Source organism: Harpia harpyja, chromosome 11, assembly GCF_026419915.1.
Source record: "Harpia harpyja isolate bHarHar1 chromosome 11, bHarHar1 primary haplotype, whole genome shotgun sequence".
Taxonomy (NCBI): Eukaryota; Metazoa; Chordata; class Aves; order Accipitriformes; family Accipitridae; genus Harpia; species Harpia harpyja.
The window spans coordinates 7,885,284-7,912,305 of record NC_068950.1 but is presented as its reverse complement, the minus strand read 5'-3'; the positions used below and the strand labels follow the sequence as shown (position 1 = coordinate 7,912,305).

Below are 27,022 nucleotides of genomic sequence, written 5' to 3'. Positions count from 1 at the left end.
ATAATCAGAATATGACTGAGTTCTACTGTGCTATCTCTCTTTATTAATCACAAGTAACAGATCTACTAACTAGCAATTTTTGGCTGAAACATTTTGTTAATTGTTTGTTTTAGTTGCTTGGGTGAGTGAGCTAGCCTATTAAATCTTCCAGTAGTTTTAAATAATAACATGATTTTTTGAAGCTATTTTCTATTAGCTGAGGCAACCAAATTATTGTCTTTGCAGTCAGAGCACAACATATGTACCAGAGCAAAAACTATTAGGAAGCGGATCAGAAAACTGATTAGTACATCAGGCTGTTAGTTGTCACGAAGGTTTCTGTTCTGCACAGGAGAAGCTTTTTTTTTTCCATACAGCTTTGAAGGCAGTTTTATCCTGGGCTGTAGAGAAAAGGCTTCACTATTTTTGATTTGTTGATAACGTGCCATTGGGCAGTTGTATAGTAGCTGCACTCCTTTGTTCCTCTTTTCCATTCATTTGAGGATTATCTTACTCATAGGTTGGGTCCTTAAAGAAATGGTATTTGAATTCATTCTGATTCCCTTTAAAATGGCAAATGAGAGAGGCCGATATTTGAACACACTTATTTTGGAAGAATTACCATAATGCTTTCTTTTGCATTAGTGTCTTTTCTCTGCCAGTAGTGAGGGCGCAGACCACCATCTGCCCATGCAGCAGACAGAGTTGTTGAATCGTCTACTAGCTTGCTTGTATTTCAAGTCTTGCTGTCTGTCTGTCTGTATACTTGATTGTCATCACCATTGGAGTTAACATCCTCTCTTCTCAAGGAAGTGAATATATATCAGTTACAGTCCATATCTTGGTGGATTTTGTCATGATGGCCATCTTGGCATATCTAATTGGAGTAGAATAAGAATACTCCTGAAGCCTCATGTCTCTGAAACTTGATGACATTTTCAGCAGGAATAGCAATTAAGCTCTGACTACCCCCACTGAAGCTCCCATAGGTCCAAGTGGGAAAAGCCAGGCAGGTAGCAAGTGCACACCCCATAACACTGATAACACTGGTCTAATATGTACCACAGAACATGTGTGCAGTGAAGCATTGTGCATGCCCTGTGGATGGAGGCTGGTACGGATGTACGTGCAGTCTGCCTGCAAGAGCTTTGACTAGGCTACCTGGCTTCTGGGAATCCTGAATAAGGGACCATGACCCTTCTTTTCAGTTAGGGAAGGTTTCCATTGGGGTAAATGAGTATTTCCAGGGAAGTGTTGTCATATGGTGCCTTAGCTGGAACACACCTATTTTCCTGATTGCTAGAATGTGGGGCCTCAACAAAATTAACACACTGAAACAGGAATAGAAAGAAATCATTTAAGTATGAGTTGGTGTATGCTTGTGTTCTGTTAAAGTGAAATTTGCCATTTTCCCATCCATGGAGTCACTTAATAAGCCAGAGAGGCTGGAGGTGGCATGAGGATGGTAAAAAGCATCAGTGTAAGAGATGACAATGACTCCAGTCTGAAAATAAGGGTTGTACAAATAGGAATGTTCTTGTTTGATTTAATAGTGTGGGAGTAATCACTGCAGATGAGATACTGTACCCAGTCCTGTAACCTATCTCCTCTATTATTTGTCTTTATATAACTTCTAGTCAATCTTTGGCTATTGATAAAAGTCACGAAAACAGGCTATAACCTTTGCCAGTGTGAGCAGCTTTTATGTGATACATCATCTTTTACAAGAGACATCCCATGTGCTAATCCATGTTTCTAAGCATATCTAATGTGCTGTCTGTTTACCCAAAATTATTCCTTTTGGTTTCCCACTTTTGCACTGCCCTTTTAATTTTATTACCTGGCTAGCAAGTGAGAAGTAAACTCAGGGTAGTGGTTTAAATGTTTTGCGAGAAAGAATAGTCTTGTGACTAAAACATAGGATGAAAAGTTAAAAGCTATGATTCAGTTCCTGTTTCTACTGTTTATCTTGTTAAACCCACTGTAAGGAGATACTGTCAACATAAAATCAGACTTCAGTCTGCAATTTTGTTATCTGTTAGATGTAAACAAAACTTTACGATAATGAAAAAGCTAAGGAAAAAAAATCTCCGCTTTTGACATTGTGTTATTTGACAGTATTTTGAAAAGTAGCAATTCCTGTCCTGAATCAGACAGTGTGTTTGTGAAAGCAGCAAATGCCAGATGCTAAAGAGGAACTAAATCTAATGGACTACTACAGTCCCCACAGCAGACTGTTTGGCAGCATTTGGCTCACTCCCTGGCTTTATGAAACTTTATTTTCCTTGCATGGGCTCCCTTTTCTTTTCTAAGGCAGCTGGGGGCATCCATAGGAAAGGATTCCTGGAATCACACTGAATTCTTAGTCTCAAGGATGCTTGGCATCAGTGGAGGTCATAGCTTAAGTATGTGTTTTGTTTAAAGAAACTTCTGTTTATCAGCTTTCACAGAGGAAATGCAAAAGTTAGTCACTTTCTTGATTTCATCTTCTGTTTATGTTGGAGAAAACAATATTCACAAACTAGAAGATTAATTTTAAAGCTACAGAATGGTAGTTGGGTGCTTGGAGAAACAGGTAGAACCTTACGCTACTCAATACAGTACTGGTTTTGTTTGTTTTAAATGAAAACATCAAATTAATGTCTCTTTGACTGCAAACTCTCTTAGCCATAAAATATCATGCATCTTCCCTTTAAGATTTCAGTTTAATAATTGATGTTTCTAGAGACTGCTTAGATTCTTTATGCAATGCATAAAGGCAAAAAATAAATGTTGCCTAAGCATTTAAATGCCAGTGCTCAACAATGGGTTAAAAATACTGCACATTTTTGGTAATGTTAGAAGCCCTCATGGGTGGAGTACGGCAATGGGCGTTTTAGTGTAGATGGGTTCACTAACCCTTTGCTGTACAGCTGAAATACAAAAAGACTGAAGTAATGGCCAGCAAGAAAGTGGATTCTCGGGAAGCTGTGTTTAATGAAGCCTGTTTAAAAACCTTTTCTGTGCAAAAGAGATTTGGTGTTTTGTGCTGCAGGAGGAGCAAGGATTTTAGCCATTTTCTAATCACTAGCTTTTTCTTGTAAATACTGTATGAAAAGCATTGCAAGAACAGCTTTAGAGAGTTAGGAAAGCTCATTAGCAACCAGTTGCCAAAATAGCTGTTTCTACGTATTCTACCCAAGTTAGAATATTCAAATTAAATGAAAGATGGTTTTTACATCTGGTTTTGAATCTGGAAATAAGTTGATACAGACAGAGATTCACTGGACAGTTTAATTGCTGTAATAAATTTGCAGTAAACCTCATGGAAATAATATTTTCTTTTTTCACTGTAAAGATGGGTACATCCTTACATAAAGAGAAGCCTGCTTCCTTCTTTGTCTCATTGTTGAAAACCATAATTTTTCAGTTAGATTTTTGTAATGGGTAACTACACATAAGAAATCCCATCTGTATGAAAAACTATGTAAAGTGTAGGTATCCACAGAGGTGGTCAATAAGCTGTGCTGCTAGCAACAGAAACGCTAGGAAGAAATGTCTTTTTATTATGCTTTTCAAAAATAGCCTCCAAAGATTCCACATGGGTGCTTTGTGGGAGAGCATTCCACACTGTGGGAGCAGAAGAAGTGCCTTTAGGCATCTGAGGTCAAAATGTGAACAAGGACTTCAGACATTTATATTTGTGTTTCTCCCTGCTTATGAAAAAAATTATCTCAACAGTTCAGGGATAGTTTATATAGCAAGCTTAATTTGGGGATAACCAACACTTTATTGGCACAAGTTCCATGAAACTTAAAATTCTAAGTCCTCTAATGTTTCCATAATGACCTTCTTTGCTGTGTGCAGTGCACATGTTCCTATAGCCTTCCTTTAAGACACATGAAATGATGCTTGTCTGCAAGTTATTTGCTGTTGAGATGATGGACCAACACCCTACCCTACCAAATGGAAAAGATGAGTAGCTGTTCCTGGGCTAGGCTAAGACCCAGCCAGGAGGGGATAAAGGAAGGTGTGGTGCATTATTTCCCAGAGTCTTGACCCCTTTGTTTTTGGAGCAGAATCAGATATTGACCTCTTCTCTGGAAGATGAAGGTGCCTCTATGGATTGAGTCTCTTGCTCAGCTGGACTTGCCATTGCATGGTGGAAAGCAGATGCCCCTCTTCTCTGGGTTTGGTTTGTACTGGCAGCTTATTCCATAGACTGGCAGTTCTCATGCTGGGTAAGCATGGGGTGCTGTTGCCTTTTAGCCCCGCACTGATAAGCAGTTGCACCATTCCTAGTAAACTGAGTTCTTTAGTTCTGTCATTAGAGCCTGTGTCTCGTGCCTCTGTCCCAAGCTCTAACACACCACTGCGAGCACCTTCCTGAGGAGCATGGCATGGGAGCTGGGACTTTCAAAAAGCAGTTCTGGAGAGAAGGAGCTAGCAGATGCAGGCCTACAGTATGCAAAGTTGTCTGCACTGGGATAGAGCAGAGAGGAAAAGAGAACGTGCTTAAAATAGAAAAACGTTTGAGAATCTCTGAGTTAGGCTGTGTTTTCGATGAAGATTGCGTGTCGTCTTGTACAGCAAAGATGCTAAGCTGCAGTGTAAATAGCAGAGTAAGAGTAGGGCTTAGTTCCAAGGAACTCTTGTGCTTTTTAAGTCAGGTTTGCTTTTCTGTTCACTCCATGTAATTTAGGTGAGAGGTTTACACACATGGGTTGCAGAGTTTTTACTTGTGACTTTAAGATGTTGATTCAAAACTGAGGCACTTGAGAGAACTGAAAGAATTGGGTGAGGGGGCAGTTATTGAACTTAGCAGTTATACTAGTGTTTCATTTTCTTTAACTTAACCGTACTAATTTTTACTGCTTGTTAGGCTTTTTAGTGAAGAGTAACGTGAAAGAAGGATTGAATACTGGAGCTTTCTCAACATTGCCTATTAATAGGTTTCCCCCTCAACCAAGCAGTAGGTCAGCTTTTCCATGGTGTCTTTCTTTTAGTTAAAATACCTCATGATCATCAAGTCCTGTACCGTGAATCATTGTAGTGATCACTGAAAGTCCCGGTGATGCACACGTTGTTTGTTCCTTGGTTGCCTCCAGGAATGTTCAGAGCATATCTCTCCCTGTTTGGTGTCAACCCCACACCAATACATGTGCTTTTGATATGAAGGATGATGCTTTACCAGTTATTTTCTGTCAGACTTCCTAAACAAGAATATAAAGATATGTCAATTTTTCAGATTATGTGAATTATTCCCCTAGGTCTCTGTTAGATCAGTGAAGTAATAATTTTGATTCTGTATTGAAAATTTCTAGCTTCTCCTGTTTATTTTGTGTGCCATTAGTAAGTCAGTCCACAGACATTTTAGATACCTGTGCAGCAGTTGCTACCATAACCCTTTCCTAACCTTACTCCCACCTTTGCAGCCCCTTGTCCAGGTCACCATGTGTTATACCCATCAGTAGGTCTTTCTACATTCTCATTTTCATCTTTGAGATACTCTGAAGGGCTTTAAAGTCCTCCTCACTACATTATTCTCCCCCACACCCCCACATCCCCTTTAGGATATGGCTAAATAGGGAACAAGTGTTGTGATTCTGTAATTCACAGCTTGCTTTTCTTTTTAAGCAGCGCTGTTTCTGTGTGGATGTGTGTGTGTGAGGGCAGTGAGGATTTTCTTAGACTGTGGAGTAAGTTGAGAACTTACAGCCTAATTCAAATTAATTAGAAATGTGTTCTTATGAAACTCAGCACCTGACATCCGTCAGTTTTTGTGCTAAGTGATCCTAATAATGAAATAATGAAGATCTTTTGGGCTGTGTTGTTTAAGCTCAGAGAATTTAGAATCCAATGCTAATTAGAGTGTAATAATTTTAGATTAAGGGGCATACGCCTGTTATTATATATAATATTTTTCTCCTTTTCAGTGAACATAAGCAAAATTCCATTGTGATGTTCTCTTCAAGATGATCTTGTGTCCTAGTGTTCTGAAAGGCTCTGGGATTTTGTTTATGCCTGCTGAAAACATCTGAGGCCACTGCATTCCCATCTTCACTTACCTTGAAGGAGGTAGTGTCTATTTTGTAAGACTGCAACATATGGTTTCAGTCTCTTCACAAACGGTGACCTTCTCTGCAAAAAGGCCCTAGAAGTAGTGGTCTTTGTCCACATACAATCTGTGGTCAAAGTCTTCTTTGCATTTCAATAGTTCCTGTCTTTGAAAACACTTCTCGCACCAAATATCCTCAGCAGGACATGTGAGAGGTGAAGGGGGAAATAGAAGTGAATGCAAGAAAAGCAAGGGGAATAAGGGTTCACCTATAAAGGCTCTGTGCAGATGCCAAATTAATTTGATTTTAAAATCTTAGTTGTGTGTTCTTAGACTAAGTGTGTTTTACCCCTGTCCGAATTCGGTTCTCCCCCTCCCAATTTCTAAAGTGCAATTTCAGGGCAGATTGAAACGTATTTGAGGTATTCCATTTCCGTTAGGGAATGTGAATTTCTTTTAACTGTAAATTTTCCAGGCTTAGAACACTTGGTTTTGGCAGGGGTTTGGAGGGGGGGGGGTTGAGCAATGGCAATAGTTCTATAATGTCTTTTGTTCAAATATACATGCATTTAGCCTCATCTATCACCATGTACTTTATTCTGGGACTTACTGGTAATTATATAGTTTGGTAATGTATTAGTATAAACCCCTTATTTCCTAGTATAAAACTCTGAAAATTATTTCAAACTATTTCAGTGTAATATATTATTAGACATTTAAAATAAATCTAAATTGTTAGACAATCTAGTTTTTATAACATTGGGAATATTCTCAAAGGGGAATAGAATGTTATTTCAGCAAAATGAATGAATTGAGAAAATAATTAAAATATACATTCAGTTTGGGTGATGTAAATGTTAAAAATGGTTTACAGAAAATCAAATTGCTGAATACGATGTTTAAAAAGCTCTTAGGCAGACTTGTAGTATTTTTAATGAACATTTTATTTCAATATTTTTGTGGCTTTTGGAGGTTAGAGGGGGAACTAGCTGAAATGTTTTCTTTGTTTTGTATTGTATTTTTAAAATTTTTTTGCATGCACAACTTTGCAATAAGCTGTCCTCCCGGCTTTTTATCTTTGAGTGTCTTGAAAACAAAATGAGTGGAAAAAGTGTTTGTCTAAAATGTTCTTTATTACTTTAGAACACATTAAAAGATTATCTCTGTTGATGTTAGGAATCACTGTGTGTGAAATTAGCTCATTGACTACCAATGAGATGGTTTACACCAGTAAGGCTTAGTTGTATGAATTCAGTTTTCGGAATTGATCCTAAAATAAATTTATATGTGGAAAATTATAAATTTGGGAGTTTTAGTACTTGACAGCTTGTTTCCCTATTATAGATTCCTTACTGAAATTCAAGTTTGCACCTATATTTGTAAGTTAGTTGTCTTCTTTTACTTGGATTTTGTTGTTACCGTGCCTCTTTCATGTTGAAACAATCTCAATATGTCAGTGTTAGAAAACAGTTCTAATACATATCTTCCAGCAGCAGTTCCTTGTTGGTTGCAGTATCTGTGAAGGGTAACGACATTAAGGAGTAATGGAGTATATCTTTCAAAGCACAAGTAACGAGTAATAGGAGTGTTTTGACATAGTGTTTAAAGAAAAAAAAAAAATCATGGAATTTGGTTTCCTGCCCAGAACTTTGACTGACTGTCTGGGAATTCAGTGCCGTATGTCAATGTTATGTAGAATTAGTGTATGTACTTTGGAGTGATTCTTTACAAATACAATAGTGTCCTGCAAGTTTAGGGCCAATGTATTGACAGACTACAATATTATGAGTCAGTATTGATGAAGACCTGTATTCTTGAGGAAGTGCTACGTTTCCTAATAAATATTTCATTTTCTTCTAGAGAAGCAGAGGTGTTATCTTTCTCGCCTGTAATACAACTGTATGCTATAAAAATTCAATGTTTTTGCAGGTGTGTTTCAACTTCCAGATTTCAATATGTGGTTTTTGTTGTCTTTTCTGTGTTTGCAATAATGTCATTACCTCTTGTATTGTCATTATTTGTTTATAGTTCTGAAACTCCTAGAGACTTTCTAAGACATTATACGTTTCATAGGTTCTTTGAAACAGCTGAGGTTAAGCACGTATAGACAGTTCTGCTGGAGCAAAAATTTACATCTTGTTTATTGGCTCTTTAAAATCTTATTTTCATAATATCACTTCACCAATAATAGCTATCCAAGCTGCATGTTGCAAATTTTTAGACCATGATTAAGATAGTTCTTACAGCTATTTTGATCATTGGTTAGAGGGTTTTTTTCTTAGGAATGAGCTCCTTCCCTTTTGTGTTCCTGGGGGAGTCCAACTGATGGTATCTTAACACAGACGATTGAGTGAATGCAGGTGTTTGTCATCTTAACACAACTTCTAGTCTACACAATGGTATAGTCAATTTGTATTTTCCTTCCTAAACAAACAGCATGAAATAAAAGAGGGTGTTAGGTATGAATCAGAATAAAACTTGATTGCAGGAATCCAGGCAGGGGAGAACTGGAATTCTTTAAAGATGATGTTATTTTATACAGAGGAGAAATGACATATTTTAAAATGTTATAGCAAGAAAAGACAAGGTTTGGCGTTAGTTTGGATTGGAAGAGATACAGAGAAAAATAGAAAAACAATTAAAAATATTTTTTAATTATTACTAAGGATGCTATTTTGCGATAGCAAAAGAATATAACTGCAAGATTCTTAATCTGGCAGTTTCTGAAGACCTCATCCACCATGCAGAAGCACTGGAAATGCCACCTTCTCCCAGGTGCTGATACTCTTGAGAGATACTCTCATTGCCCAGTTTTTATGCTCGTTGCTCACAACAATGATGATGGATTCTCTGGTTGACTGAGTGTTTGTGGCTGCTTTAGTGGAAATCAATCTGGCTGCCAGAAGCATCACATATGTTGTCTCCTGACTTCAGCACCCCACTTCCCTCCCGTGCCTCTTGCACTGCACAGTGGCAGTCCTGCTTTGTTCGTAGGTCTTGGTTGCGGCAGTGCACAGTCTGTCTCTTAGCAGAAGCCTCTAGCTGTTGCCTCCTATGTAGTGAAACTAATACCACATGACTGAGGATTTGCTGTAAGTTTATGCTTGTAGAGTGTTTCACTAGCCTGTTTCTTAGCTATGTGCTCAGTTCTAGCTGGCTGCAAAACATAGCTTTGGATAATCAGTTACTGGACATAAGCACTGTCTGCTCCAGGCCTGCAGGAAAACTGCCTTTGATGCCAGGTATTTGACAGTCTCTAAGACTTTGGTGTATGGTTATTATCCTGTTGCTCTGATTCAGCTAGGACATGAAGGTGAGCTTGTATGGAACTGACAAAGGTGATCTGTCAATAAATTAATCAAGTTCTGCCATCATACATAAGGGCAGTGATGACACTTGAACAGTCGTGGTTATTTCTGTTTGAGGATGTCCTTCCCTTCCAGAGGTGCTGCTTTAAGCTTCCCCAAACTGTGGTACCTCCTGCTGACATCTGTCCGAGTTCACCATCTGCCATGGTATTTAGAGGGAGCATGTGGCCAAGGCAGTTGAATTTGTCCCTCTGTTTCAGTTATGGGTTGTTAAAGTATGCTGTAAGCTTGATGTACTTTTCCCTTAGGGTGATACTGGAACAGGACCTCTGTTTTCTGTATACTGCTGCAAGTGAACCGCTGAGCAGCACAATCGAAATAACTAGCAATGTGTCGAGTGTCCTTCATGGTACATGCATTCGCATGTGAAAAAAGAACATATCGTTATCAGGAAAGAGCTGCTTGTGGGTGAGCAACACTTGGATGTTTTCATTTAATATGCAGCAACTGCAGATTGAAAACTACCATGTTTGGCAGCTCTCCTACACATGCTTCCCTCCACATGTACTCCTAGTGGTAGGAGGCAGTAGTAGACTAACACTGCCTAGCACCTTGCAGTCACTTTTTTTTAATGACAGTAGCTTTAAAAATGCTTTGATGTTGCATCTTTTGCTGCTGTCCTCTAGCTCTTGATGGTTCTTAAGGCTAATAGTTTCATGATATCTTGGATATTCTAACCTTTTTTCCCACATTCCCATGCCCATGTTTGTCAGGTTCCTTTTTCTGAGTTCAGTTTTTTTTCAGGGTTTGCTCTGATAAAGTCTGCAATCCCCACTGGTGTTCAAGTACCCACTGGGGCAGGTGATGTACACTGAGAAACTACTCCTCTCTTTAGACGGTTACAGTCTAGAGACAACTTAAAGTCAGTTTGAGGAACAACTTTGGCTATGAGCTTCAGGAGTGTTTCAGTCTGGGACAGTTTTATGGAAACAGTCTGCCTGATAAAGGCTTCACTCTAATAGCTATTCATTTCCAAGGGCAGAGGGTTACAAGTTTTCCTGCACATCACCATAATTATTTTAGGATATCTTTTGTCAAACTCTGAGACACATTTCAAAACCCACTCCCTTGAAAGTTTGATGGCATATGTCACTTAGCATTTGAAGGTAATGTTCTTGATATAAAGTAGAAATAGTGCTTGATGATTATGGTTTATTCAGTTTTCTTTGTTTATTTAATATAGGAACATCTCCAGGGCTACTTATTTTACAAAAAAACGGACACGTTGCTATGATAGAGTAAGTGGGTGGTTTTCTCACTCTTTTGTTATAATTCAACAGTTTTTCTTTGATGAAATTAAGAACCCAGAGTATATTTATACATATTGCATAGAGCAAGGAAGGAGATATCTTCAGACAGTTGTCTCAGAAGTTAATGTTTTCCATGATTGAAGTATCTTGGCTTGCTTAAAAAAAAAAATTTAAAAAGAAAAAAAGCTGAAATGTACCTTTCAAAAAATGCTGCTATAAAAAAAAAAAAAGGAGGGGTGATGGGGGAGAAGCCTTGACACCAGAAGCTCTGTCATAGCAGAGTTTCTCTCGGATGTCTGGAAAAAGTCTTATACTTCTGGGATGCTGTCCAAAATATTTTCAGTGACCATTGCCACAGGCGTGAACTTCTTAATGCATTTTGCAGTAATCTCCACCACAGTGAAATTGATTACTGTCTGAAAGGTTTTAATGATAACAAGCAATAGGGCAGCATAAATGCCATGAACTAATTTGTGTGTGTGTATTTTGTTGCATCTTCAGGAGTCTTGCAGAGACAGATGTGTCGCCTGAGGAAAATCCTGCTTAATGTTTTTTACATAATTATGTAATTGCGTATTTGTCATTTTGATTTTGGTAAGAAGCAAATTTTTTTTTTCCACATACACGCATGCGCACACACAAAGGATCTAGTGTCTCTCCAGATACTTCAATTGGTACCCAATGAAAAGTATCTGGTGGCTTCCTGAGTCTGAGCTTTTCTAGGATTCATTTTATAGAAACTGAAATGCATCCAAAAGCTAGAATAGTTTTAAGAAATGCCTTTCTAGCAGAAAACAAGGGTACTATAGCAAAGGTGTATCTTCTTCATGTACCTACCAAGGAATTTCAGGAGGCTTATAAATGAGAGGCTCTCTTTTTATGTGCATGTTAAGGGAGTCCAGGAAGCTGAAAATACAGTTAAACTTGTTGGGTTTTTTCAATCTTAACTTAGTATTCCTAATGCAAGAGGTCATTAGAACTGGAGAGGTTCTTCCACCCAGACCATCACCTTCTTGAGACTGAAATCTGAGCTGCACTTATATTCAAAGAGAATAGGTTTCAGGAATTACGTTTTTCCTTTAAATAAAAAAAATACCACCACCAAAACATGTGTGTGTACATATATATATAAAAGTATTTTTATACACACGCTTATATATGTAATAAGCAAAATTGTAAACTGTATGAATGGAAAGCTGTACCCAACTGAAAAGCCAGATCTCCCAGGAACTGGTATGTCATTGTCACTCCATGCCCTCTGCCAGCACAGACATGCTGCACCAAAGCCCTTCATCCTGCATGATCGCTCCCACAAACCACTGTAGTTGTTGGATCATCTGCAGTAGGTGAAGAGTGAAAAAATAAAAACTTGAGCACCAGTAGAAAAAAAACAAGCTGTCATAAGCAGGCTTCATTGCAAGGGATAAAAAGGTCAAAGGATACTTTTTTTCCCCTCTACCTTTGGAGCAGCCACTAGACGCATCCAGCAGAATTTTTCCAGACTGTCAACTGGTTCATCAGTCGGGGCTTTCTCTCAGTTTTAAATGCCAGCACCACTTCAGTTCAGAGGAATGGCTGGCTTCTTTCCCAGACAAGATTTCCCAAATTCAAAATGACCTTTCAAGATTCTAACTAATAGGAGCTAAACAGAGATTTCCTCTTCATCAGGCCCTTTCTCAGATTGATCCTTTTACTGACAGCACATCCCCACAGCGGAGACCAGTGAAAGACCAGCCCTTCCACTTGTGATAATAAACACCTCTCTCGAAGGAGGCAATCTTAAATCATGTTGAATTTGTTGTATATTCCAGAAACTATTACACTTCTGTTTGATGCACTGATTATGTAAAGGCAGAGGAAGAACCAGTGAAATAACTGGATTTTTTTTTTTTTTTTTTTTAATCCAGCCATTCAGGCTTTGCACTAATGCAATGGGATGCCTGCTCAGCCACCTACTTCTCATTATTGAGGGAAGTGAGAGATGAAAAATGGGAAAGCTGTTTATCTGGGTACCATAAAGTGGGGACTGCTGCGCAGGCAGCAACCCCATGGACTTAGCTTGGTGCAGCAGGTTTGTTAGCTCCCACTTAAGGGCCAGATTGATTGCTCAGCACAGCACTTCCCAAGAATTCTGGTTGTTCATCGTTGTGTGCTGTGCCCATCCCCTCCTCCAGGCAAGAAGGAAGTATTCAGGGCTGCCCAGCTTTGAGCAGGTGGATTGTAAGGTTCTGCTCTGGTGTGTGCTGCATGAATGCAAGCTGCAGCTTCACCTCCCTGTAAACCCTCAATTAAAGCTGGACAGCTGTGCTGCAAAATAGTGATATAGAGATACCCTATATCGGTGTCCTTCTGTGAAGTCTTGAAATGTAGCAGGATAGTAAACTCCTTTCAAGAAAGACACCAGTGACCATTTCTTGAAAGGATGAAGTATTTCAAACAGAGAGTTATGAAGTCTTGTGGTTCTATTACTGAAGAAGTTTGGGCAGAAGCAAAGTGCAGAAACAAATATAATACCATTTCTTATGAGAGAAAAACACTGTGGGAAATGAATAACACATTGTAAAATGAATGACAAGACCAGACTAAGGACTGATTTAACATTAGCATCAGGTTTAATTGCGTAGTTGAATTCAGAAGAAACACCAGAGATAAGACATGCCTGTTGAATTTTTTTAGTAATATGTTGTGGGAAGAGGTACCAAGAGATTGGGAAAAAATTGGAAGTGCCAGGAGTATGCATAATTGCCTAGAAATGATATTATAAATGCAAAATATAGAAAGATAATAACTGAAACCTGAAATAGCTTGATTCTATCATCAGATCTCTCTTTTTCAGCTGCAGTTTCAGGTTTGGCATTTTCAGCTTTGATTTATATAAGGAACTCATTATCTCCACCATGGCAGAGGATAAAGTCTTGTAACACTGAGGGAATACAAGATTTGGTATTGTGCTCTGTGCCATGTGCTCCATTGTTCTAACAGTCTGGCTTATCACCCTAAGTTGTTGCCACATTTTTGTGTCGAGATTTTCAACTTGGAGCTCTCATTTTATTCTTTAGCATTTTCCTAGAATTGTTTCTCTTATGCGTTGCATAATAGTTCTTCTGTGTCTTTGATGATATTTAATTATATGTATGCCTATGTGTGACAGCTCTCTAATATGTCATACTGGATTATTCTTGTCAATACAGATACATGTAATAAAACTGCTCTCTAGGTAATGTATATCCATTGTGGTGTAGCACAGCTACAGAGTTCTGGCACACGGTGAGAGCAGAGCAGGAATAGTAGTGCATCATGGAGGTATAATCCACCTGCCTGTGGAGGAGTCTCAGGGAGTGAGACAATAATTTTTCATTTTTTGCCTAAAGTTTTTGTCTGAAAACTTTCACTTGAGCACATAGGGAATCATTTATACATGTGAGAGTGCTTCTTGATGCCCATGTGGCTGGCTTTATTGACGAATCAGAATCTATGGTGGTTTGAATCTGGTTTCAGTGGTCAAAGAAAAGAAACTCTTGGAAAAGTGCTTGGCTTCAATGCTTTATTATCAACAGCTAAAGCCATGTAGGAGTTGATTGTAGAAGCCTGGAGAGAGGTGCATAGGTGGAAGAAACATGGTCTTCTCATCTGCAACTTACTAAGTATTCTTTTGCTATGCTTTTCGTAAAAACGTTAGAATGTATGTCTGCATTGTTTTTCTGTTAAAGCAGCTCCTTCTTCATTTTGTAGGCAGTTTAGAATTATGTTTCTACAGCTGTACCCAGGAGCATGTTCAGGCCCGAATCCCACATTGCTAAGTTGTCTGTAATAAAATAACTTGCTTTGTTTTTCTTCAAAAGTTTGCAGTGATATGTAAGTATCTCACACTTCATTTTTCAGAGTATGCTTTAAAGCCAAGTGTAGTAAAGCAGAGGCCATTGTGAAGATGCTGTGTGGCTTTCTAAACTGAGAGAGAAAAATAAACTGAAATAGAAACACTGTAAAATTATCTTGGGTATATTTAAAGTTAGAATATGGTTAACTCTTGGATATTGATTTAAATACTATAGAAGTTGCTATGAAGCATCTTAATAGTTTGCATTTTCATCAAATGCCACAGAGTAGGCTATTCTGCACTGGCAGTGAGAGCAGCTCGTCGGTGTAAACAGGCATAGTTTCAGCCTACCATCAGCATTTCCTTATGCTTCCTATTTTTTTTTCTTCTTTTTTTAATATAGATTGCTCTGGCTCAGCAGGTTCACAAGCCACTGCTTCTTGTGTCTCTTCCTGTCTGTAAAATGAGGGTAGTGATCCAGCCATCTAAAATAGTACAGTACTGTAGAACATCTTCATTTTGGTATTATTTTCTGCCTCTGCTACTTAACTCCTTTGCCAAATAGTTGCTCGGCTTTGGTGTTCCACCTCCACATTTTAGCACCCTGGTTACAGGATACCTTAATGATGCCCTGCCATCACTAGCTGCTTGCAGAAACGAGGTCTAGCACAATGCCTGTGAGTCAGGTAAGTATTAGGCCTGAGTTACTACTGTGGAAACAAATACAGAGAGTAGTACAGTGTGTTGGTCTGGAAATCTAGTTCAGAGGCAGAAATGCCAGCCTTTTTATCTGCTGTTCCCAAGCTTTAATTCAAAGCGGTCCTTCCTCAGTTTGTGATTTTAAAGTAGTTCACTATTTTGCCTCATTAATGCCTAATACTTGTTAAGTCTAATACTAATGGCAGAGGCATTTCATGGATACCTGTTTGCTATCAGTGCACAGTAATTACTCTTGAGAGTTGTGCTTTCAGTACAAACGATGCACAGAATGAATCCTGCTGTAAAACGGCCTTTGTTCCAACTTTTCCAGTGTGGCCTGCACTTCCAGTTGGGATCTCGATTTCTTTGAACTTGTGGTCCCCACAATTGGCACAGACAGGTTTTGGTTGGTGTCATGACCACCCCACTTGGAAACTGGTGTTCTAAAAAGCTTTACAAAGTGGTGAGCAAACCAGCTCAATTCCCCGTGACGTAACTGAAAGCGCAATTAGGCCAACGCTCAGGCTCAGACCTGCCTTTCAGAAACTGAGCATCATATATTTGAATTGTCCTGCATGAATTTTGATTCTGTTCCTCAGGATACGAAATGGGGAGTAGAGTTTGTCCTGCATGCTGCTCTTAGGCAGAAGCCATCTTGAAGTGACAAATAAAAATGAGAATCACCTTTGATAACTGGAAGAAGCTGAAGTAATTTAACAGTCTCTTTTCTTTGAACCAAAGGAATTCTGTTCCCCTTATAATCCAGTTAGCTGACATTGTGTCTGAGGTTGTTTCTTCTGCTGTTCTGACGGAGCCTATGAAGTCCCAAAAGCCAAGAATGATTTCTGCCCCTAGCTGAAGACGAAATGAAGTTCATTCGCTTGGAAGTACTGGCTGAGACCTTGCTAGGGGGAGGGGAGCTGCTGTTGTATTTTTTGCATCCCTTGTGCCATTTTGGACTTCAGCAGTATTTATTTTTAGTACATTTAAACACTGCAGAAGGAAGGGACAGTTGTAATATGGCATATTTACGTCATGCTGTCAGTTCCTGGCAGCTTACTTGCCTGTCAGAGAACAGAACTAGTCCATTAAGGATGTGAGTGCTACTTATGCCCACGAGTGGTGAAACATTGTCTCAAGGGTGGGAAGGCCTCCCCGGGCTAGCAGGTTGGTTTGTTTTTCTAAGGTGCATTATGGGGATTTTTTTTTTCATGTCACAGGGACAGGAATGGGCCATGTTATCTCCCACTTTTTCCTTCTTCTTTTCTACTCTGTATAGGAAAAAGAGGCAAAGTCTCTACATGAGGTCAGCATGTGCTGATTTTTCCCCTCATGTCACGCTTAAGTTCTCTGCCCCATTATAAAAATAAAATTCTATAAATAAAAAAGAACAAATGCTGAGGGGGACAAACTGGACCCACAGTTGTGTGCATGTCGTCACTTGTAGAAGTGTGCCTAGCCCCATTCCTCCCAGGCTTCGTACATTCCCTCTTTCTTATGCTATCAGCCTCTCAGGATGGGAAACATGCACAGATAGTCCTGGCCGGAGCTTTTTTTGCCCTGCCATAACATAATATTAATTGAGCTAAGGCTGAAATGATGTTGGGCTCATCTGCTGTTGAATTAGCTCATGCTCCATTTATACATATTTTTTTCCTCTTTGTTTGAAACAAACAAACAAACAAGTTGCTATGGGTTTTGCTGCCACGCTTTAATGTCACAGTAATACCTTTCTCCTGGAATTAAGCAGTATTTAGGTCTGATCTCTCATATGTGACATGCTGTCTCTGTTAGCTTTAAGCATAGGCACCCTATGATTTCCCTTTCTTGGAAACTGCTCTGTCTCAGCATGTGGGTAGGAGGCCATGTAAATAAATACCAACCACTTCTTAGCCTTCAGTAGGCACTTCCTTTTTCCTGGTGGCTACAGAAGAAACACTTTCTCACAGTTTGGCATCAAACATTTATAAAACTTTCCTGCTTGTGGAATTTTTGTTTAGACAATCAGATTCTTGGTATAGTTTTTTCATCAGTTTCTATTTTTACTCATCTGTGCTTGCTTGGTTTGTCAGTAAATAGTGTCTGTCAGAACAAACACTTCATCAGAAGCTTTTTAGATTTCTGGTAATTGAATAGTATATCATTATAAGCATATTCTGTAATAGTGAAAGATAAGTTTTCAAGAATAAAAATTAAGCTTACCTAGTTTATTTTCCTAGTTATGATGGAATAAATAACATTGATATTTCTGTCCAAGAGATTTTTTTTAATATATATATAACCTGTCTTAAACATTTGAAATGGAAAACAAAGTATCTTACATTACCACGCAGTCCAGCTTTCAACTGAAAAAAAATTATTTGCTTTTAATACAAAGTTTAATATGTGTTCTCCTGAATTTATATGCTAGGATATTTTTCAAGTGTGTGTCACTTTGTCTTGGCAGCAAAGCTAATGCAGTTTTCCCTTTTAAATGCTACCAGAACTATTTAGGACATAGGTTTATAATATCAAAACAGATCGTATCAATAAAAATCAATATTAGAGGACAGTGTACTTCTATTTTTTATACATAAATATATGATCTATAAATTCCTTATTTAGTTTAATTTACTATTATTTATTACTTTTTTATTGGTAAATTATGAATTACTTTGCTTAGTTTTATTTATCTTAGTGGTAGTATTTACTGAATGAATGACAGTATACTCTCCCTTCAGGGAGAGCCCCAAAGGTTCAGAGAGTATATATTCCCTGGAAGCAGAATACAGATATGAACTGTGATAAATAGCTATAGACTGGCACAGAACTAGAGTCCTTCATCAGAATTGTTGTTAGATGAGAGAGTGAAAAATATACATATGTATGATCTTTTGTGGGTAATAATTTCTAGGATGGCTAAGCTAGAGGAGGTTTGAAAATACATCAGATACTTTTTATGTAATACTCCCACACTGGATTTGATAACTTTTGTATTCAACAAAACAAGACAGTAGAAACCATGCTTTTCCAGAAGGGCCTTTGAAATATGTTTTTTTCTCTACTGAGGCCTGTTATGAAGCTGTCTAGGAAAGTGAGCCATTGTTGGACACGTCACTGTATTTTTATAGTTTTAGGTACATTCTCATATGGTTTAGTTTTGCAATCTGCTGAAGCTTTGCCAAGTTGAATTGCATCTGCCCTCACAGTACACACATCTCAGTCTAGCTAGGACTTCTTCCAGTTCTGTGCAGTGGAAGTTACTTTTGTGTATTTATTTCTTCTGGGAAATATGTGTTGAGAAAAATGAGTCCTGGTTTGGTTTGTCCCTTTTGCCCTGTTTCATGGCATACAATAAACTATTATCACATGCATATTTCTTATTTGAGCCAACCACCGTTAAGTGATGTCCCAGTTCACAATTCTCCAGCAAGTGCGATGGGTGCTGGACCTTACAGCTAGTTCTGATGATGGCTAGACAGAGACTAGTCAGTCTTGCTTCATGTTGGCAGATAAGGGACTGTGAAGGGGCCCTAAGCTGTCCAAGTTTGGTGATTTATTGAATTTCTGTAGAGTCATTGGATAGCCAAATTCACAAGAACCCCATTTGGTATCCACTGCACAAATTCCAAGGCATAAATCCTCTCCCCATTCCATTGCTGCCATGGTAATGGCACCAGCCTGAACAGTACCTTCACGGCCTTTGAAAGCTGTTAAACTCTGCACCGTGTTAGTATCCTTGTCAGCAATTTTATTGTGATGTGCAAAACCAGAATGCGGGTTTGAGGATGCAAGTGTTGCCCCTCTTGTCTTTGGATCGCTTCTACTTAGCATCGGGTGTATTTGCAAAGCAAAATGGAGAGGTTTGCTCTGGTTTATCCATCAGTATGAGGACTTCAAGGAAGTTTAACACAATCAGAACAGCTAATAATCTTAGGGCTTTTTTGTTCTGTCTTCATAAAGTAGCTTGTGAGTGTTACTAGTCCTTATTTTGGAGTGACAGGAAGCAAGGAACCCAGAAAAGGTGAAATTATAGTGATTGTGTTGTAAATGAGAATGTGCTGTAAATGAGAGTTGTGATGAAAATGCAAAAGGAGTTGCCTACAGTGAGAGTGCATAGATCATTCCTGCTGTTTGGAGAAACAAGATTAGGAGGTTAGATTAGAAGTCTGGTTTTGTTTGTATATGGTATATATGAAACCTCGATGATGGTATGATTTTAATTGATTTGTATGATTTTTGTATTTTCCACTGGAGGAATGAAAATTTATCCCTGGGATCATCAAATGCTATCCCTAAATAATTAATAATAGTAATTCTAGATAGAGATGAATTTTATGTCACAGGTTGGTTACTCCAGTTGCTACACAGACATGGCAGAAGAGTTCTGTATTGATTAGGCACTTTCATTTTAGTTAAGTCTGACCCTTTTCTTTTTAGAATTCAGAGGAATGAAGAATAATAAATGTGGATGTTTATGTGTTTGAGGTGGAATTTTTTCATTAGGAAACGTTTTAAAAGGGTCAGTGAAAAACAGAACTGGAATTGAGGTTTCATTTCTGTTGCAGGTATGTCTATGAAAGATAAGCAGACATTTCAATTTTGATATTCCCTTATGATAATAAATGTATTGAAGGCATTACCAACTAAACAGAGCTTGCTGAGATCAGGCTTCTTTGAGACTTCTCACACAGTGTTGTTTTAATCTGTTTTTTCCTAGGAAAAAGAGAAGAAGTATATGCTTCCTTTGGACAATTTGAAAGTACGAGATGTTGAAAAGAGCTTCATGTCTAGCAAACATATCTTTGCATTGTTTAACACAGAACAGAGGTAAGAAAATGTGCTATTCTGCAGATACTTCTATAAAACTGTATCTAGCTGAGCATTTTAATAACTGGGAGTGCAGTTGTGGTATTTCCACTATGTTCAGTGAAAAAAGATCTTAATACTCTTGATTTATCTGCTTCTTTGCGGTTGCATAACCATGGGATGAAAGGTTAGCGTCCTCCTAGCCACTCATGGCGTTAAACAGCTCTATGATTAGTCATCTAGTTCTTCTGTATGGCTGAATAATCATCTCCTGATCCTATTTTTGTTTTGTTTGGCAATCACCTAGGCTTACCAAAACATTCATGACTTCTGTACCTTGTGACCAGATGCAACTGGTGTAAATCACAAAAGCGTCATTGCTTTTCACTTTCTCCAGTGGAAAATCTTGCCTGTCTGTAATCTTGGGAGTCATTCTATTGTTTGTTTGGGTTTGAATACTGCTGAATGGAGAACAAGTGAGATTCCTCGGCTTCCCTAATTAATAGAAACTTTGCTTTGTAGTGTTTGCTTCATACTTTTGCTTTCAGACTCCATACTCTGATTTAAGTGGTGTGGGTACTCTATGGAAGCCTATTCCTGATACACAGCCAATTCAGATTACTGTGCACAAATAAGTCAAGGAAACACGACAACATTTAAAGACATACAAGTGTCGTGTAAATTTTTTTTTTTTTACTGAAGAGGAGAGTTGCATTGGCAGCAGTCTCAATGGAATTGCATTGCAGCAGATAAGGTGCAATTTCTGTAAGTTCTTTTTCAGGAAAATAAGTAAAATTAATTGTAGTGGTAACATGGATAGATGCCCTTGTTTTCCTCTTTTCTTCTGCTATGTCCCTTCACACCCAAAGCTTGGCAATACATTCAGATGTTGTTCAGGATGGTGAGGGCTGGATGTGGCTCCCTGCAGAGCCAGCTGTTGTTGCTCCTGAACTGGCCAGAAATAGTCCTTTCAAAAGCAAGGAATGCTCCTCCCTCCTGCAAAGCAAAAGCAAAGCACAGGATTTCTGGGCTGTCAAGTTTCTGCTGGCCCCAGAAACATGAGGATGCAATGTGAGTCTCGCTCTGAACTACCCCACGAAGGCTTTGCCTACATCTGCTGACATCTCAGCTAGCCTACATGTGGACATTGTCTGCCAGGCGATGCCCTTTGAAAGTATGTTGCATACATACTTGCTGGGAATAAGATTTCAAATACATGACCACTTGCATTTCTGGAGCACAGAAAAAAGCTTCGAAAAACTTTCCATGTTTATAAAAACATAAATGATCTTCAGATGCTGGAAATTAATGTAATTCTGATTATTCTGCTATAGATATGTGTGAATTGTCCCAACATTGCGTGTACATCAGTCAAGAAAGATAACTTTGTCCTGGTGGCTTGATATCAGCTGTACATATTAAGTTCCTTCCGTGAGAAATCTGTTAATTTTAGCTCATTGTTTCTCCTTTGTTTTGGCTAATGGCTTTGAATGTTTTCATCATCTTAAATATTAATCACTGAACTGCTGTGAAAATCCAAGAGAAGCTTGCATTTCCACTGGCAAGTTTGGGATTTATTTGGGTGTTATATAGCTGCACATTTGCATTTTTGCTGGATCTTCATACACACCGGACAGCAAGGATTTCAAAATCAGATGTCTAAAATGTTTGCCATGTCTGTAATAACCCTGCCCATCTGGGCTGTGAGTAGACCCACCGAGCATCTGCAAGCTGCTCTAAAAACATCCTTATATCTATATGGGCATGTTAAGACATGACAGCATAGTGATAAAACGACAAAATAACTGCCTTGGGAGAGGCTGTTTATGGAGACAGCCTTCCAGCTTAAAAGGAGGCAGAAGTTGTTCTTGAAGAAATATTTATTGAATACTAGTTACAACAGCAATTCCTCTGTTACTGTAAAATAGCTGATTTTTGATGTTTCTAAAAATCTGCCTGCTGGCACAAAGTGGTCAATACAAGTTTAGTATCACTTTCCCCTGTCTCCTAAATTCATAGATTGTCAGCAGAAGCAGGAATATTGGGGCTTGAATAAAGTGATCTGGCCCTCAACTGGGGGGACTGTGTTCCCTGTCCAAGATTCTTAGGGAAACTAAAACAGGGAATCAGTAAAGATCTGTTGAAATAAGGAGTCTCGCTGTTGTTTTACTTTATGCTAATCCGTTGATTTCTGCTTTCTGAATGGGGGTGTGTGTGTGAATATGGCTTGCTTTTCAAAATTTGTGTAAAAATTAACTTAGTTTCTGGTTGGGTTTTTTTTGGGGGGGGGTAAGGGTGGGGTGATTTTTTTAATTGAAAAAAACACAGCAATTGAGAAAGAAATCAGCTTTCTCTTTCTGAGTTTGCCCACTGAGGGTTCTGGTTATGGAACCATTTTGCTATTTAAGATGTAGATCATTAAAGAACAAAGGCAAAATCATCTGTTCCAGCTTCCATGATAGCATGGAGATGGTTCTGTGTCTCTCTTTTTTTTTTTTTCTCCATAATCTTTAGCATTTTTTTTCATTGACTATGCAAACGTTCTTAATGTTCAATTAAAGTATTTTAATTTTCAAGCAAATTCCCTTTAGGAGAAGAATTTTAATAAGCTTGTTCTCTTTTTCATTCCCAGCCCCTCACTGCATAGGTATTTGCTCCAGCCATATGTTTCTGATACTGTACATTTCAATAGTTTCCTGGATTATACACTGCATTTTTTCCATTTATGAAAACCTTTCCAGTTCTGAAATATAGTTACCAGGAAAATGCTCATTTCATTGCATAGAAGGAAAAACCATCTTAAGTTAGCTAAGGCTTGGGGATAGATGCAGAAGGAAACTAACAGTATCTGTCATTTTGATTTACTGCAGAAGTCAACAGTTCTCTGACAGGAATCAAATGTGACTTGGTAATGTATAGTAAATGGAGACTGTGACGATTGATTTCACAGTGAAGATAAATTCTCATGAAATGAACATAATTGTATGTTTATGAAAAGGCTGCGTTGTGAAATAATTAAGTTCTTTTCCTGTTACTTTCTAATTCAAATTTTTAAAAAAGGGCTGGGGGGGGGCGTGTAGGAAAACTCTTGGTGTGAAGTAGATATAGTACTGCTTAAGGAATGAGGCGGTGAGTTTTGTTTTTCAGCAAACTAAGTAATTTATTTATAGCTTTTGAGTGGGCCCATCTACTTAATTTATAGACACCATGGAAGACTTTTGGAGATGGAATCCTCTAGTTTACTTACCTTAGCAGTACTAAATGTTAAAACAAACTATATTAGAGTGAGTGCCCTTCAACTCCTGGATCATTTTTGGCCACATCTGTCTACATGAGTCTGCCTTTAAGCAACTGAAGTTGAGCTGTAGGGTCAAGCAGTATGTCTAAACCTAAAGCTGTCAAGAAAGCGAGTGCTATTTTGTGTTAACCATCCTTTTCTCCTCCACAGTAAACTGCTGGCAAGTCTTTTAAACTGGAAAAGAGATCAAATATATTAAAAGTATTTTAAAATAATAGTACTGTAGGAGAAAAACTAATGTTACGCACAGCTAAGAACAGAGGAGGGAGGATTTTGTCAGCACCTGTGCTTACATACAGTAGATTAACCTGTGATGTCCTCACTGATGAATGTATAAGACTCTTGGGCAGAGTTCAAGAACAAACAAAACAAATCCTGCCCATCCCGGAAAGTTTACTTTCCTTCTAGGATTTCATTCCAAACACTTTGCCTATTCCCCACGTATTTCCTGTAAAAATTATTTGCTGATTGGTGCTTTTTCTTTTAGCTAAGTACTGTAGTCTGGGGCAAGAACTGTAGTCTTAAATGTGCCTCCCTTTAGGATCTATGCAACAGTCCCATCTCTCCCTAATTAAGACAGGCAAGCAGTCATTATTTCTCATGATCTTGCTCAGTTGACTACAGGATCCACCTGACACTATTTTACTAGGTTCTGTGTCATTCTAAAGTAATCCTTTGCCTTTGCAGTAGAGTAGTTGCACTTTTGTCCTGATTTATTGGTCAATAAATTGTATTACTGTATTACAACTCCATCTAAATACTACTTCCCTTTTAAGTAAAGGAGGAATGATGAATAAAACCTCTCTTCTTTTGCTACAAGCAGAGGAGATGCTTCCTTTCCACCTCTTCTCCAACTCTGGAGAGATGAATTCTCTTTTGTGGGAGAAGAGATTCTACTAGGTATAGATTTTGGGGGTTATAAAATGGTAGTAGGCTGAAGTGTTTGTTGAGGTGGTGAATTTTCAGGCTTTTCCTACCAATACTGGGAGTAGCGACCATACAATGAGGAAGAGTTACCTGGTGGAGAGTGCCTTATCAGTAGTCTTTCTTATGCAGGAAGCTCTGTTCCTCTTCAGACTCATTCCTTTCCTTGGAGCGAAAGAAGCAGAAGCAGTGTGTGAAATTCTCCCTTCCTTGCAGAGGAAGATCCCACCAAGTCTCCCTGTCTTTTACTGTCCTGCCCAGCCAGGATCCAGATGAAACCGAATAAGGGTGTTGCTTTCCTCACCTCTGTGGTTCTGTATGATAGGGGGATGTGAGGAGCAAATTCAAAGCACAGAACTGTTCCTGTTTGCCTTTGCAGGAATAGGTTCCTGAGAGCTAAATGCTCCTCAATAATGATGAAGCAGTGTGACAGAACCTACCATCCCTGCATGAGAGCTGACTGTCTGGGGCAGCCTCATTGTAGAAACAGATCCTTAATCTGAGAAGCAGATGAATGTCAAGAGGAGAGTGATCAAAAGGAAGTTTTGTGGGCACACAATAGGACTGGAAATAGAACTGCCAGATGATAAATTTTAGCTACTGACTCCTGAGTACACTCTGACTGTCAGGAATCATATTGCACAAGAAACTGTGCTGTCTATAGGACCCAGGAAAGTACGCTGTGTCTACTAAGTGAAAGGTATGACAGTATTTATTTTGGATGCGTGTTGTTGGCTGAGTGTTGCTGTAGAAGGGGATGGAGCACAAGTCTTCTCTGGGACTCCAAATGCACTAGAACTTTTAAGTACTGAATTTTTTCTTATGGACAGCAACTGGTTAACTCCTATCCATATATAAGGGAAATCGGGCAAGAGCCAAACTAAAGGGAACTAGTGAAAGGAGACCGGGTCAGAGGAGGTGCTGGATGGAAGCCAGGCTAAAGGAGAAAGCCTAAGATGAGATGTATGTTTACTTACTGTTTTTGAATTACTCGGAAAGCTAAGCCCCAGGAAGAGCTGGACAATAAGCTATTCAGAGCCCTCTCTGTTAGAAAGGGAAGAATGAGAATCTATTTAATTAAAAAAACCCACAAATTTAATCCAGAAAAAAGATGATAACGTTTGTAAACAAACCTCTAAGATGCTGGTGAGTACAATATTTAAGAATAGGAAAAATATGCAAACCCAAGAAATAACTAGCCTTTATCCCCCCAGCCCATTCCATTAAAAAAAAAAAAAAAAAAAGAAAAAGAAAAAAGGTTGGGTTTTTTTCTGGACTATTTCCATTTTGTCATTATTGACAAGAATTCTTTGATTAATAAAACATAGTATGGTGGATAGGTGGTACAGGTATTAAGGTTTAAAACTGGTATTATTACAGAGCAAAAAGGGGTTCTCAGGGAAAGGAAACAGCAGTGCCAAACCCATACCTTAAATATGATAGTTACACTGTACTTGAAGAAAATTCCCGAAGGGGTTGTGTGGGATCTGAAATGTTAGTGACACCTACCAGAGACACGGGTGTTGTAAGCATGGGCTGTGTTGTGGCTGGTAAACTTGACTCAGCCTGCAGGACAGCTTCACCTTGCTTGCTCACTGTGACTCAGCAAGGTCTGGGTCCCACTGCTCCATCCAGAGAAGCACAGAACTGGAGCAGGAGATGTGCTCCCTCCATGCGTGATGAGGGACTGACAGCTGTGAGCAGCTTTTGCGTCTGTGTGGCCCCAAGGCAGGTTCCAAAACAGGCTTCCATCCCTCACCACGAAAACGATCAAACCTTCTTCTCCAGGCAGTTATGGAATATTTTAGTGCCAGTTACTGTTACTACTGCAGATTTTGGCCTATGTGATGTTAGTTTTGGCTGCATTTCTGTTCTGGATTACATATAGAACTCTAGACACTTCATTGTCCAGGCTTGGCTATATACTGATCAGCATATCTTCTGTTCATTTTCACCTTAAAATTGTGTGGGTTTGTGTATGTATTTGTGTGTGTGAACTTTAAAAGATCCTTCAACTTCTGGGAGACCACTTACATGAGTTACGTAGTAAAATCCTTAAGTGCTATTATTTCATGACATTGTCTCAGAGATTGTCTCTTTGGCTTTTCTGGATATTAAGAAAAAAATCTTCAGAGACGTAATTAATTTTAATTAGCATTCACATTGGACAGATCTGAAATGGCACGCCTTGGTAGAAAATATTAGTCATTGCTGTTAACTCAGAGCAGATGGTAGTTTTTGTTTCTTTAAAATATAGATTTGTGGAGCTTCTGGTAGAGCTTTCTTATATGAAAAATAGTGCATATATTCAAACCAGCCATTGTGAAATTACAGGTGTTTAAAATGGTAGACTAAGACTAAGGTTGAATACGCAGAGTGTATACAGTGGAGTTGCAGGTTGAGTAAGTAGAGAACATACAGTAGAGTTTAATCCAAGATTATCTTTCCCAATTGTGCATGTATATTTGGTGTATCTGGATTCTGTTATTTTCTCCCTTTTTCATTTTAGGTGACTATTTATGAAACCCATATTCTATATGATTTCAGTCAAATAAGAAATATCTAAGAATTGAATCTTTCGTGTTTTTCATGGAATAAAATTGGGCCAATCTGCATTTGGTTCTAGATTTCTAATGTGCATTTTAATTCTGCTTGCATCCTAATAAAAAGACCAGACGTTTACCAAATAATTGTTTGAGATGATAAGCACAGTTGTTTGAAATCCCTGTAAAAGAAGATTATTCCTTTGTCTTTCAGTCTGTGAGTTGCTTTGCTTGTATCAGTGTGACTGCTGAACTTAAATGTGGTTTTGTGTTCTTTGGAGGATTAAAGTGGTTTATAGGCACAATTCTAAAAACTTCA

General features: G+C 38.6%; 1 protein-coding gene across 5 annotated transcripts in view; it reads left to right on the top strand.

Moving 5' to 3' along the window:
- Positions 1-27,022, top strand: part of DNM3 (dynamin 3) — a 193,712-nt gene that overhangs the window by 105,413 nt on the left and 61,277 nt on the right. For all 5 annotated transcript variants that reach the window (XM_052800743.1, XM_052800741.1, XM_052800740.1 and 2 more), the window contains one exon: positions 19,850-19,959. In XM_052800743.1, the coding sequence (XP_052656703.1) occupies positions 19,850-19,959 (110 nt within the window). The remainder of the gene's footprint in view (positions 1-19,849; positions 19,960-27,022) is intronic.